We start from the raw sequence: 14025 nt of genomic DNA, 5'->3' as shown, positions 1-14025 counted from the left end.
CAGTCATTTTCAAGGAAATGTCAGCTTTGCCTAAGAAACTCAGTGTTCTGGCACACAAGCCAATCTGAGCACTGCAGCTGAGCACAGTGTGCAAAAAGCTGATAAAATTTCCAAAGTAATCAGCTACAGTTATTTATTTTCCTTAGATAAAAAGCATAATTCAGTTTTTAAAGGCACGTATTTATTGAGAGACAAGTGGAAGTATCAAGACTAGAAAACTCAGAGCATTCCATTTTCCATCTCTTCAAGTTTTGTACCAGGACAGCCTAAACATTTTCTGGCCCTTGCAACCCTCTGTGACAAGTCAGCATGACTTTGGTACAGCTCTTGATACTGATGAGGATGCTGCTCTAACATGACATGGGATTTCAACGTGGTGACAGTGTGAAAAACCATTATTTTATGTGACTTCACAGCTGCAGCAACAAGTGTGGCAGCATTCACCTTCTGCAATGGCCAGACACACAGAATTACTGACATCTCTCAACTCTTAACAACTCCAGCTTCCCTTTGCAAGGCTCTGAATGACCCTGAATGTTTTTTAATGAGATCCTCAGTGCTCCTTACCTGTTTTCCCAGCTCCACTCTCTCCTGTGATAAGGATGCATTGGTCTTTGTCCTGGTCCCTTAAAGACCTGTAAGCTTCATCAGACAGAGCAAAGCTGCAAAGAAACAAAGAGCCAATCAAGAATTAGGGAAAAAAGCCAACAAACTACCAAATACTGACAATAATTACAATCTGTCCTCTGCACACCCAGGAAGAAAAGAAAACCAACAAACACCACAACTCTCCAAGTTCTAATGTTCCATAAGTGGTGAAGCACTCACTTTTCAGAACATAAAGACCTACAGAAGCAAAATGGGTACTTTTTCTCAGAGGCTTACTTCGACCTCCTTCAGGAACAAGCAAAGATAATCTTGAAGGTTTCCTAAAGACAGCAAAGTCAAAACAAAGTAACAGAATTTCAGGGAAGTGTAGCTATCTTTCTTCATCGAACAAAATGTCACATTCTCCACTGAAAAAAACATCAATGCAACATCAGGGCATGGTTTGTCTGAAGACAGCTCTAAAATAAAGGAAAGAGGAGAACCCTGAGCAATAATTACACCATAAGTCACAATTTCTACTCAGTAAGGAGAAATCTCACAAGCTTATAAAACACTGAGCATTCTAAGCCTATAGGTACAGCTGGACTTGTGCATGAATATGCAGAATTATTTTCCACTGTGCTCTTAACCCAATAAGTGCGATGTCATGCAGGGAATCTAAAGAATATAATAAGAACCAACAGATTTCCTGTGCCAAAAATGTCTTTTCCTGGAGCTCAGAATATCATGACCCTGAAACGCCTGGGCTGCAATTTGAATCCAGATGTGCTCTGCTGCCAGGCAGCAACATATACTTTGGAGAAGTGCAGATGGTTTACTTATATTTAGTTTTCTTTAGTAGTAATTTTGAGACAGAACAAAGATTTTCTTTCAACTGCATATTTCAATTAATGGAATGAAGTACTCTGGTAGCTAAGCACTTTCCCCTTGGAAAAACTTAAACAAATAGTACCTGAAAAAGGACATAAAAGCAAAATCCAAACAGAAAGACACAAATGCATAACCAAATTAAAGAAAAAATATGATATCCAAACACACCATATTTTTACATTAAATAAACAGCTGTTCAACAGACCAAGACCTTTGTTAGATACTGCATCTAGTAAAATATTTAGTGTTTATATATATCCAAAAGTGGATATTGTTTATTATTTACAGCAAACAAACCCTGTATGAAAAACAGAAATGAACTCTCAGGTCAACATAAGATGCAGAATCACTGCAGGTTCAATGCACTTTTTAGAAACTTGATTTTTTATGCTACAACAGTTCAGGAGCTTTGCATTCAGCTGATAGCAGCAAACAGATCAAATGTTTGTTTTGGACAACACAGCTACATGGTGCTTTTTTCACAGGCTCCTCTATAGAAGAGCAAGCTCTTTGTCATGACACCAGTGATGGGAAGCAGGAACAACACAATGCAGGCAGTGAGAGCCACTCAGGGCCTCGTCTAGAGGCTCCTATTGCTGCTGCTTGAAAGCTTCAAATATTAAACCTACATTCACTAAAATCAGTCCATAATCATTGCTACCACAGTCCCTTAGCTTCAGGTTTCACTTCCCAAAAAAAGTGAAGAGCATAGCATGGTGTCTCCAATTTATCATCAGGTGCACGTGCAACACTGTTTTTTGTACTTCCTCGTCCCTCACCTGTATTAGACTCATCTCTCATTTGCTTATTTGGGTTTTGGTTTTGTTTGCCTGTTTTTCATGGTCACATCATGTTACCAGCCCAGCAAGAGACCCAGGCAAGCAAGTGAGGGCATCCTGAACGAATTGGAAGATGGGGAAATGAAACACCTCGCAGCTCCTTTGCTCCTAAGCACTAACACCCTCCCCTCCCTCTCCAGGGCCTGCCAAGGATGCTCAGGCCATCCTTTCCCCCTCTCTGTGTCCCTCCCATCTCCTCTCCTGCAGCACATCTGCCTGCCCAGCTCCGTGACCCAGCCAGGGCTCCACCTCTCTCCCTGCTTTTCTCCAGCCTGTTTTGTCCAAGGCACTAAATTACAATTCTCCTCTCTGCACAGATGGCTGGAGCATCCACTTAACACCCGTGATCAGAGGTCATTAACTCCTTTTGATACACATCCCATCCAACCCCGAGCAGGGCTGATCTCTCAAACCTTAATACTGCTGTGCTGATTGAAGCATTTGAACTCAGTAGTTCAGCTGGAGGTGAAAATGTGTTTACAAGAGAGTAGCAGGCTGTAATGTTTTTAGCATTACAACAAAGTCACATTGTGATGTGGCCAACATGCTGGAGAACTAGCAAAAAAAATATAAAATATTCTGCTGCTGCTGAGAGACCATGACACAATTTCTGGCACCCATTTTACCGTTTGGAATCCAAACTACAGTAGCAGTAACACTTTACCAGACTCTGTTACAGGACATATTTGGGAAATTAATATTTGTTGAATGTTGCTGCAGATATCCTTGCAATTTCAAAAGTACAACAGCACTCCGAAAAGCTTATTCCAGCACAGATTTCCTTTCATTTTGCAAATTAAAAATTAAAAGCAACAGGATGAAGATGAAAGAAATAAACTTCCCTGAGCATTCATGGGCCACATGAGACCAACTTTAACAATAAAGCTGTGATTTCCACAGGTTTGACTGAGGGAAACTGTCTTTCAGCAAGAAGATAAAACTCTGAGACGCTTTTCAAATTTACAGACTGGATGGCTCATTCTGTGCCTCTTGTCCTTCAAACAATCTTGGCCATCAACTAGTTTTTCACTTTTGAAACTATTTTCTTGGCAGTAGTTTCACCCTGGAAAATGCAATCAGCATCAAGCACAGAGGAAGTATTCTCTGTTGATATACTGAGTTACGAGTTAATCAGCTTAGTACTCATTCATCTTTTCAATAATACACTGAATTTAAGTTTCTCAACAGCGCCTGTCAAAATGCATTTTACTGCTTGATGAATTTATTAACTCTGCCTGCACTGCATAGTTAAAGACACCAAATCATGCTTTTTCTCCTTCCTCCACAGAAAAACCAAGAGCCTAATACTGCAATGAGGTTTCTGAAGTGGGAGGAGAGAGGGGGGATTTCATCCAGTTCTGGTTTAATCCAATCTAGTCAGAGATTTCCTGCTATTTTCTTGAATCTACACAACCCACAAAGCCTAATAACACCCTACATCAGGGTATCAAATATTATCTACTGCAGACAAAAGAAAAAATAAGTCAACTCACTTCAAAAGAAGTTTTGCATAAGTACTTATCAAAAGTGACCCAGTAGAAGTGTTGTAAAATCTATCACTGATGTTTCAGCCATTGTTCCAACAATCCAATTGGAGGAGGAATAACCATGAGTCTTTTTAAACAACTAAGATTTGTCTTTCTGGCACTGCAAAAGAGCAATGGCACATTTCTGTCAGTCTGAACAAAGATCTTTATCTCAAAGAAAAAGATACATCTATTCAGATGTCATGTTGACTTTCATGACACAACATTATACCTCACAGTCCTTCCTATCTATTATCAACATCTATAATAAGCTTTACAGTAACAGAAAACCCAAACAAAAACAAACTTTGGGTCTTGGTTCAAACTCTACCTGATTAAAAAAAATATAATTCCATGTTATTAGTTATTTGTTTAAAAAATTAATTTCATTTGAGGTCATTTAAGTTTAACATATATCTATGGTCCAGAGACCACAAAGAATCCTGGCCTTTTCCTTTTAGCAGCATGGAGAGACATGGCTCTGTGAAGCCACATTTGCAACCATGGAGTTAAACCACACACCACTCTTTGAGCCACCTCCCAATTACAGAGCCTAAGTAAAATTTCAGGATAGTTTAAAAAGCAGTTATAAACCATGTGTTTCAAATTAGCTGATGAGTGCCTCAGCAGTGTCACTTACCATACCTTATAATAAGCTCTCCTTTGATTTTTAGGTTTTCCTGGAGGAAGATGACATCCTCTTACCACAACAAACACAGAAATATTTACTGGAGCTCTCTTTTAGCTAAGTCTTATGTATAGAAGCAATTTGAAATTGAAATGCCACCCACACCTAGCTCAGTAAGAGGGCTCTGCTTCTTTCTAGCACGGCCTCTTCAGCCACAAGCTCCAGATGGCCAGATCTGTCACAAAGTCCTAACCCAAAAACTTGAAGGGAAATAGTATAGCCCTCCAAGGGAAACTTCCAAAGGGCTCTGGCAATTTTCAGCATCTGAACAGCATCTAAGTGTCTGGGGTCAGGAAGAGCCAGGAGCCAGGTTCCCACCTGCTCACCCTCAAACAAGCAGCCAGTGCAGCCTTTGAACATTCCAGGTTGCACCCATAATTACAATAGCCATAAAAATCTCCTTCATATAAGTCAGAAATTCACTTCAAAGGAGCAGCTTTTCTACCACCCTCTTTCTTCATGCCAAACTCACCAGGATCAGTATTTGCCAGATACTGGTACTTATTTGTGCTATCATTTCCATGCTTCCTTTCATTTTCCTTAGCATTTTCAATTAAAAGTAACTCGTTAACACTCTTTTAAATTCTCTCCAATTGCTCTTCTCATGCACTAATAGAGTCAATTCACTTATTCACCAGCTGTTGCTTTGATTCAGAGACCCTGGGTCCCCATTTCAAAATATTGATTGCTTAATCTTGGCTATTGGCTGACAACTTGTTTGCTACTTTCTAAGGAAATGAGGAAAACCTCTTTTTTTGACTGCTCCAATTCCTCACGAAGCAGAGGCCTGGTACCAGGGTTCATTTCTGCCCAAACATGTCTAAACACACTGGCAGGATGCTAAAGGCCAGTGCTTATCAAAAACTATATACCATGCTAGACTATAAAGACTAACAGCAATACATAAATTGTGCATGCACTTTTAATACAAATTTTACATAAAATTTAATTTAATTACTTCAAGTTTACTTAAAGGCATAATTTAATTTCCTTTCTTCTCTTTCTGAGTGCATAGAAGTGCACAGTAGCAGGGCAACAGCAAAGAAATTATTTCTTTCTCTCATGATATGCAGTGGGAAAATATCAGAATTACATTTTGCTTCAGTATGAAAATCCTAACAACCTGAGCTAGGAGGAGTTGAAGCAGATTTTATAAGTGCTTTGAGGCTTTACATTGTAAATCATCACTATTTGCTATATATATTCCCCCACCCATTGAAGCTCAGTGGAAAATTCACCATTCAGGAAAAACAACTGTAAGAGATGATTTATAGTATTAGCTCATAGTGCAGAATCATTTAATTGCCCTAAGGATAAAAAGTGTACTCCCATTTTCCATAATTACAAACTGTCTCATGTTCAGCTCTTTGACACACTTGAAAAGAAAAGGTTGATTAGCCTGCCTCTGGAGAGAATAAAGCAACAGCTGAATGGATGGAGCATCAGCTAGGATGGACCTTCACAGGCAAGCAGCTGCTCTTTCAAACATGCCAATCAGGGAAAGAAAATAAAATAAATTTAAACACCAGGATAAAGAGGTGTGCTAAGACAGATGGAAAGCCTTTGCTCCTATTCATATCCTCCATTTTTATTTTCCTGGTGAGCACGGAAACCTGTTTTATCAACAACACTGTGTGGTAATACACTCAGCAGAAGGGCACCTCCTGCACAGGCCTCCCCACTTGGTTATTCACATTTGTTATTGAGCCACTGTGACATTATTAGATGCAGAATAAAGCCCAAAGCTGTGCAAATCAACCCACTGGATTTGTAAGAAGCAGCCATAATTTACAGAAGGGAAGGGACAGGGAAAAAGGGAGGGGGAACAGGACAAAGCCACTCAATTTTCATGAGTAGGACACTTCACTACAGAGGCTAATATTAAGCCAGAGAGATTTATTTTCTGATAGGCTGGAAATATAATATAACCTCTGATGCACATATATACACTGCAGGTTTAGCAGAAGACTTGTCTCAGACCAATAATCTGAGGTCTGGACAAAAAGAAAAAAGTTCTTGCTGAAAATCTTGTCTTTCTGAGACTGAGGCAGATCTAAGGTGTTCAATGAACTTCAACTCCAAAACCTCCCTATGGAGAGGCTCAGACAATACTTCTTCCAAAATACTGTGCCTGCACAGCCTCCCAGCTCACCAAAACCTTGTCCTTTTCCCTCTCCCAGTATGGAACACATTTCCACTCTAAGGGAGGCTTTATCAGTTTTGATCGCTTCCTTTGACTGTAAGTAAAAAAATAAAATAAAATAAATTTTAAACCAACAGTGATCTTTCCCCAGCACTGTACAGAAAAGCCAAAAATGCAGCCATTGATTTTCTGCCTGTTTCAACGACATCTAAGACATCTTGTTAGTGCTAACATTAATGCGATGGAAAACAAGAAGTGCCTTTTAGCAGGAGTTGTGACCCAGCTGTTGCCTTATTTTCTTTCAACCAGTGCAAAACAGGATCTCTGCAGCTGAGGATGACCATGCCACTTGCCAATCCAGACTACGAAATGAAGTCTCCCTCTGAGTTTTAGCAAGCCTGACAAGCATGGCCACATCCCATTGCAGAGCTCAGTGCTGTCAGCTGCCAGTGAAACATACCCAGCAGAGCGTAGGGAGAGTGGCCTGGGCAGGGAGCAGCAGGCAGAACCCTGGTGCTGGTGATAACCAAGCCCACAAGCCCACCCCCTGACACATTTTCCATGGAGCACCAGGCTGAGCTGGGTACTCCAGGGCACACCAAAGTGAGCTGACGTGGGCCAGTGCCAGCTGTGCCCACCACAAACACCTGCAGTGCACACAAACGGGGCTCGTGGCTTTGCCTAAAGAAGGGACCTAAAATAGCAAACTCCTGTTTGGAGCAGGTTCATGCCATTAAAGTGAAGACACACATAAATTGAGGCGGGGCAGGGAAGCAAGTATCTCCTTGCTTTCCAGCTTGGCTTGGATTCCCTTTTGACTAGTCCCATTTCCTTGAAATTACATCAGCCAGCTGGATGGCACACAACCATCACCTCCTCACCCATTCTAACACTCTGTGGGTTCAGTCCAGCACGAACCAGTAGGTCCCAGTCCCACAGCACTAACCAGATGAGCCTGTCACCCCAAACGCTCTCTGACCCAAGCACCAGGCTGTGTTACCCAAGGCAGACACCAGCTCCTGCATGGTCACACAGGAGGACACAGACAGGTCAACCACACACCTACCCCAAGCCAGTCTGCTGCCACCTGCACTGCAAAGGTTTCAAGTTTTTGAGGGAAAAGGCATTTTTGTTCACAAAATCAATAATTTTATTGGGCTATGATATCTTTGAAGCAAAGTACAGGAAGTGTTTTCTATTGTTTCATCAAAAATCAGATTTAATTAGATGTTTATTTGCTAGGATGAATCAGCAATTGCATGCTTGATTTAATGACTGCCCAAACCAGCCAAGTCCTTACACTCTGTGTTCTTACTGCAAAAACTATTGGCTGAAGATCCTGGTAGCCATATTCTGCATCAGAAGCTGCAGGTTTTTCCCTGAACTGCCATCCCAAATGCACTGGAGGAGCCTGCAGACACCAGGGGAAAAGCAGCTTCACAGCACAGCAGAAATGCTGATGGCAAGCTCCTCGTTTTTCTCCACAGACCTTCTGAAGCTTCCCACTCCCTGAGGCTGGGCTTGTAAAATTTGGGATTTATTCCACTTCCCTGGTTCAAATGGAGCAGCGAGGGGTCAGACAGCTGAACAGAAAGGGAAGACAGGAGCAAACTGATTTGCCATGCCTGGCTTCTGTCAGAGTTTAACTAGAGGGCACAAAATTGTTTAAAATCCCAGTTCACTGTTTCATCTGTGCAGAAGCACATTTGAATTGCACCTCTGAGCTTTTGCATATGTGTGGAAATGAAGGGCTGCTGGAACAGGGAGAAAAAGGGAGCAGGAGAAAACAGTCATTCCCTTTCTACATGGAAATATAGAGACTCTCAATATTTTTACAGAAAAATGAACTAGTTTCTGTACCTAATACAGAATGTGTCTGAAACACAGGAAAGTTCACTTGCCAAACACAAATGTTCAATTCAGCTTTTACCAAATTTTACACAAACAAAATCTTTTTCTGCAGAGCAAGAAATGCCTTGGCTATGCTGTTACAACATGAGAATAGCACGCTATCAGTAAACAATCCCCCAAAAAACTGTAATTCATCTTTTCTTAGCTGGTTACAAAGAATACATTTTCCATCAAAATAAAACTATGTAAACCAATTATTCCTCATTTTTAAAATACAGATAGTAGTTAAAAAGTGGTCCTTAAAATTATTCACAGCTATTTCAGAAATAACAAGCCCAGACTACAGGTTAAGTTGGATGTTTAGAAGAAAAGACTCTATAATCCTATTAGGGGAACAATGATAATCACAACTTGTTTAGTCGTATACAGACAGGAATATACAGCAAATTGCTTTTCTTCTTTCTTTTTAATTTATAAATAGGATGTATTTTTGGGACTTACAGTGTGTGCTGTTCCCAAATAGTGGCAGAGTATTAATTTGCTCTGTTCAAAAACTCCAGTGACTTCTTCATTTCACAAATGAAACCACAACAGGGCTGTGCTGGTTGTGGGGTTTTCCTGGGGCATTGAAGGGCAGAGTGCTGCTCTTATGATTTCACATTAAAAAAACGCTTAGCAAATAGTGTTCCATGTCTCTGCCTCAAAAAAACAGTCTCCTGATTAGCAAATAGAAAACCCTGCTTTTTTTCCTGCAACCCTAGGAAGCATCCTGAAGTCAGAAGGCAGAAATAAGTAATTTCCTCCCGATGCAGTGACAGCAGAGATACAGCAAGTCAAGTTTTGGAACCATGCAGGGTTTATCGATACCATGTGTTCATTGCAGGGTCTTCTCTCACTGCAAATAATTTTATTGCAGAACTATCAGTGCTTTCCAAACAAATTTGTTGTACTTTGCTAACCCAAGAGAGAAAAATAAATTTATTCTTTTATCCTAAAGGAAAGAAACATGTTCCAGTGCTCAAGGAGAGAAAACCAGCAAAGTGAGGTGCACAGTTTCATATACCCACTGCACAGAAAAGGACATGTTTTAAAAGGTCCCACCTCACAAAGAAATAATCCAGCACACTTATACTCCAGCGTGCAGCACAAACAGGAGAGCTACAACATCTCAAAAGACACATTGTGAGTGACCTCATAGCTCTGCCTGGTGAGACAGGTAAGAAGATGTCAGCCATGCATTACAGCAACACCCTCCAGTGGACTGCAACAGTTTGCCAGCAGAAAAAATGCCAAACATTCCACCAAAGTCATTATCCTGGTACTGAAGAAATACAATCAGAGAATCATAGGACTGGATTGGAAAGGACCTTAAAGATCATCTTGTTCCAACCTCTCTGCCATGGGCAGGGACACCTTCCACTAGACCAGGCTGCTCCAAACCCCATCCAGCCTGGTCCTGAACATTTCCAGGGATGGGGCAGCCACAGCTTCTCTGGGCAACAGTTCCAGTCTCTCACCACCCTCTCAGCAAAGAATTTCGCCCTGATATCCAAGCCAAGCCTACTCTCAGCCTGAAGCCAGATCCCCTTGAACTGTCACCTCATGCTCTTGTCCAAAGTCATTCTGTCCACCTTTGCTGTGGGCTCCCTTCAGACAGGCTGCAATTATGTCACCCCAAAGCCTTCTCTTCTCCAGGCTGAACAATCCCAAATCTCTCAGCCTTTCCTCACAGGAGAGGTGCTCCATCCCTCTGATCTTCTGGAGTCCCAACAGGTCCCTGTCCTTCCTGTGCTGGATGCAGCCCTGCAGGTGGGCTCTCACAGAGCAGGGCAGAGGGGCAGTAGGAGTATTCTCACATCCTCAGAGCTATTTGTAAGCCAAACTAAGCTGCCAATCACCAGATTTGAAATCCAGGCTCTGTAACAAAGGCTAGAATGCAGCTGCCCACACGTTTATCAGAGACAACAGTGACAGAGCTGCAAATAAAAGTAATTCACTTATCTGGAAAACATCTGAAAGGCAATGTCAACACTATGTAATTACATAGTTATGCTGCTACTCTACTCAGAGGTGTTACTGAATCCTTTTTGATTTTGCAAGTAACTCTTAAGTTCTCTTAACAATCCAAGTAGTTTGTTAAGAAGTTAAGAAGGCTTACACAACTTAATTTCTGCCTCCCAGCTCTCTTTTCCAAATAAAGTCCTTGCCATGAGCCCCTGGGGAAAGTAGGCACTGAAGCTTATCTGAGCTTCTGAGAGCTTGTTAGCTCAGGTACAACACTGAGCTAACATGTCTATCTAGTCTATTAAATGCCATTTGCTCAAGTTTGTGAATGGGATTTGTGGACATATGTCCAAAATTATATTTCCACGAATGGTCAAAGCAAGAAATGAAAAGCCTCCTTCAGACTGCTCAAACATGAGGCTCCAATTCAGCCCATGTGGACTATTTCCAGTAACAATTTACTGCATCTACGTCCTTGCTTGGAATGCTGATGCTCAAGGAGGATGTCAACTGCACATATTTGCTCTCATCCTCACTACATTCTCACTAAGAATCATCTTGGAGTAATTAAGACCAGTTGCAGCTTGAACTCCACAAGGTTTAGCAACTAAAAATCATTTCTGCAGTATATAAAATGGAAGCTATATGGAAGAAAAATGCAGATTTAAACTAATTTACTGAAATGACCACAACTAAACTGTCTTTGTAGTTCAGACCTTTGTTTGTAAACCCAAGTCCCAGCTCTCTTATCTATTCAAAACATAAGTACAAGATTATTCAGTGTGCTAGACTGTAAATATTAAGACTGTATTTCCTGATTCCTAACAAGAAAAAGTTTATCCTTAACCCAAACTACATTAACCATGCTGTACCCAGAGCTGAATAAAACAATCTTTTGCATAATGGCGCTGATAAGAAGAGATTGAATGGGAAATGACCTGCTCTTAACAGTGATACTATATCTGAAATTTCATTAGTGTTTTTTTAAGGATTTAAACATCAACCTTGTTGATGCTGGATCGAAAATCACAACAAAGGCTCCTAGCAGAGCAGATGGGCATTTTCTAGTGGGCTCTAAATTGCTTAAAGGAAAAAAAAGAAGAAAAAAAGACAACCATTAAACACAATGAGACACTTCCAATGAAAGAACAACAGCTGTTCTTACTTGCAATTTGAAATCCCAGACCTTAAAGAGAATACCAGGCTGCCAGTGCAGGCAAGGCATAATGAAAATTCTGGTCCATGTATACACAGTGCATAAAATGGGATTTGTCTCCTTTTTGACAGGGCCTCTACCTGTCCTCACTTTTCAGACTACATTTAAGAAAGGAAACACAGTAGTTTCTCCTTTTTAAGTACAACTCATTTTCAGCGCGCAAAAAGTCCCAAAATTCTAGTGAAAGGAAAAATGAAGCTATTGAACATTCTACTTCATGTGACAACGTGAATTAGTTTTAAAAAATCTCGGTATTTTATGAACTAAAAATATCAATAGCATAATATAAATTCTAGACAGAACAATCCAGTTCCAGGAAAATGAGAGAAATGGGATCTGGCAAAAAAGTTATCATTACCATTAGTTTAGACTGCTGAAGCATTTACAACATCCCCAACATATATTCTGGCACTTTTTTTTTTCTTTTTTCCTTAATTATCTTCGGTCTAATAACCTAGCCAAGTTCCAAACTTTTCTGTGCTTACAAACAAACACAGACTATAACAAATACACTCACATGCAAGGGGGGGGAAAAAAAAAAAAAAAGGAAGAAGGAGAGATTGTCACAGATAACCAAAAACATAAAAACATTTGCTTCTCCATCCCCAACATGACTGAAGTCAAATGTGAAGTATGTTGTGTACAGGAGTATGAGTAAATATTTGAAAACAGTTCTGAAAACAAAATGATTTTGTTAAGGCTCTAAGCCAGCAGTTAATTCATGAGGGATGCTCCAAGATTATTTTCCTTTGTAAACCATGACAACAATTATAGAGTTACAGAAGCATCTGGAACAGATCTCAAGTTAAGTGTTTCCCTTAGAAACTCACAGTGTTTTAAAGGTACCCAAATTCTTGCATTCCTCCTCCTCAAGAAGCCCACTGGGGATGTGAGGGCTGGCTAGGACCACACACAGCTCTCCAAAGGCGACACTGGTGGATGAGGAGGCTCTCCTGGGTCCTGCCCAGAGAGGGGGCCTCTGGCAGTGGCACCTCAGGAGCTGGGACTGACAGCACTGCCAGCTGCTGTGGCTGGGGACACCCAAAGGGTTTGTGAGCCAGCAGAACTGGTGCTTCTGAATGCTTCTGTCACAGCACAATACACTGCTGTAGCTTCTGAGAGACCGGGAGATGAGGGAGGGTGGGACCAGAGGCAGCCAGCACTCTCCATCTTCTGGGGTATTTTGGGAGGCAGTTTTGCCTTGATGCTTTTTATAACCCCTGAGGTCTCTATATATACTCCTTCCTAGGCTAGGAAGTGTTTAAATGCCACAGGAGCACAGAAATGCAGGCTGGCTCCAGGCAGGCTGTGTGCAGGCTGCCCTGCCAGCCCCAGCCCACCTGCTGCTACATGGCATTGTCTGTTCCCATCCTGGACATCCCGTGTCCTGGGCACCAACAGCACAATGACAGCACCAGGGCCAGGCAAAAGAGAATTTAAAGAGCCTTTTCAGTTCTTAATTTAGACTGAGCTACTCAGAGGACCAACAGAAAGGCTCGTTCCACCAAACTTTGGAATCCAGTCTAAATGTCACTCCAGAATATTCTGAAAATTGAAATAGAGCATGACATTCATATATATGCTGCTTTTTCAGGCTGTTTATACTTCTTGGGTGTTGGGTGCATTTCTGGAGCTTCCTTACAACCGCACATCCTGCTATAAATCAGTTCCTGTATTATTCTGCATTATTAAAAAATTTCATGCAATCTAAAACCAGCAGCAAACAAGCAAATACTGTTCTTGTCAATAACACTATATGCAATTTTGGAGCACTGGGGCGAGATGGCTGCAATATGTGCTATCCAAATCCACTAAAACAGCCCTGCTCAAATTTCAGGAAAAGCTAAATTAGTTGTTGTATATAGAAGAAACCCTGCTTTATACCCTAAGCCCTCAAACTGGCAAAATGCCTCTTCAGAGGTCATTCACTTCAGTATGGCCACACCACAACTGCCTTCCTCAAAACTCTTGTCTCCTCAGAAGGACTTCTGAGGTCTCCAACCAAGTGCAAAATGTAGGAAACTGTGCATGCCATGATTGGTGTGAGAGAACACTGCAATAGAAGAGGCTCTTCTCAGGCATGAAGTCCTTCTGGCTCTTGCAGCAAGTGTGATGTTTCATCTACTTTTCACCTCTATGCTTGAGGGACTTACATTCATAGGCACACCATGTCCAGCTCTGCCTCTCTACAGAGGTTAAGAGAATCCTAAGCCTCACCCCAACCAAAAAAAAAGATTTCAAGGTTCTCTGTAGGGCTCCACCCCCTTTTTTTTCTTTCA

At 41.3% G+C, this 14025-nt stretch overlaps 1 protein-coding gene across 8 annotated transcripts in view; it reads right to left on the bottom strand.

Annotated features, from left to right (window-relative positions):
- MYO1B (myosin IB) overlaps positions 1–14025 on the bottom strand; it is a 134318-nt gene that overhangs the window by 58208 nt on the left and 62085 nt on the right. For all 8 annotated transcript variants that reach the window (XM_064433860.1, XM_064433861.1, XM_064433862.1 and 5 more), the window contains one exon: positions 568–662. In XM_064433860.1, the coding sequence (XP_064289930.1) occupies positions 568–662 (95 nt within the window). The remainder of the gene's footprint in view (positions 1–567; positions 663–14025) is intronic.

This window comes from Passer domesticus, chromosome 10 (assembly GCF_036417665.1).
Source record: "Passer domesticus isolate bPasDom1 chromosome 10, bPasDom1.hap1, whole genome shotgun sequence".
NCBI lineage: Eukaryota > Metazoa > Chordata > Aves > Passeriformes > Passeridae > Passer > Passer domesticus.
This window is presented reverse-complemented; position numbering and strand designations above follow the sequence as displayed.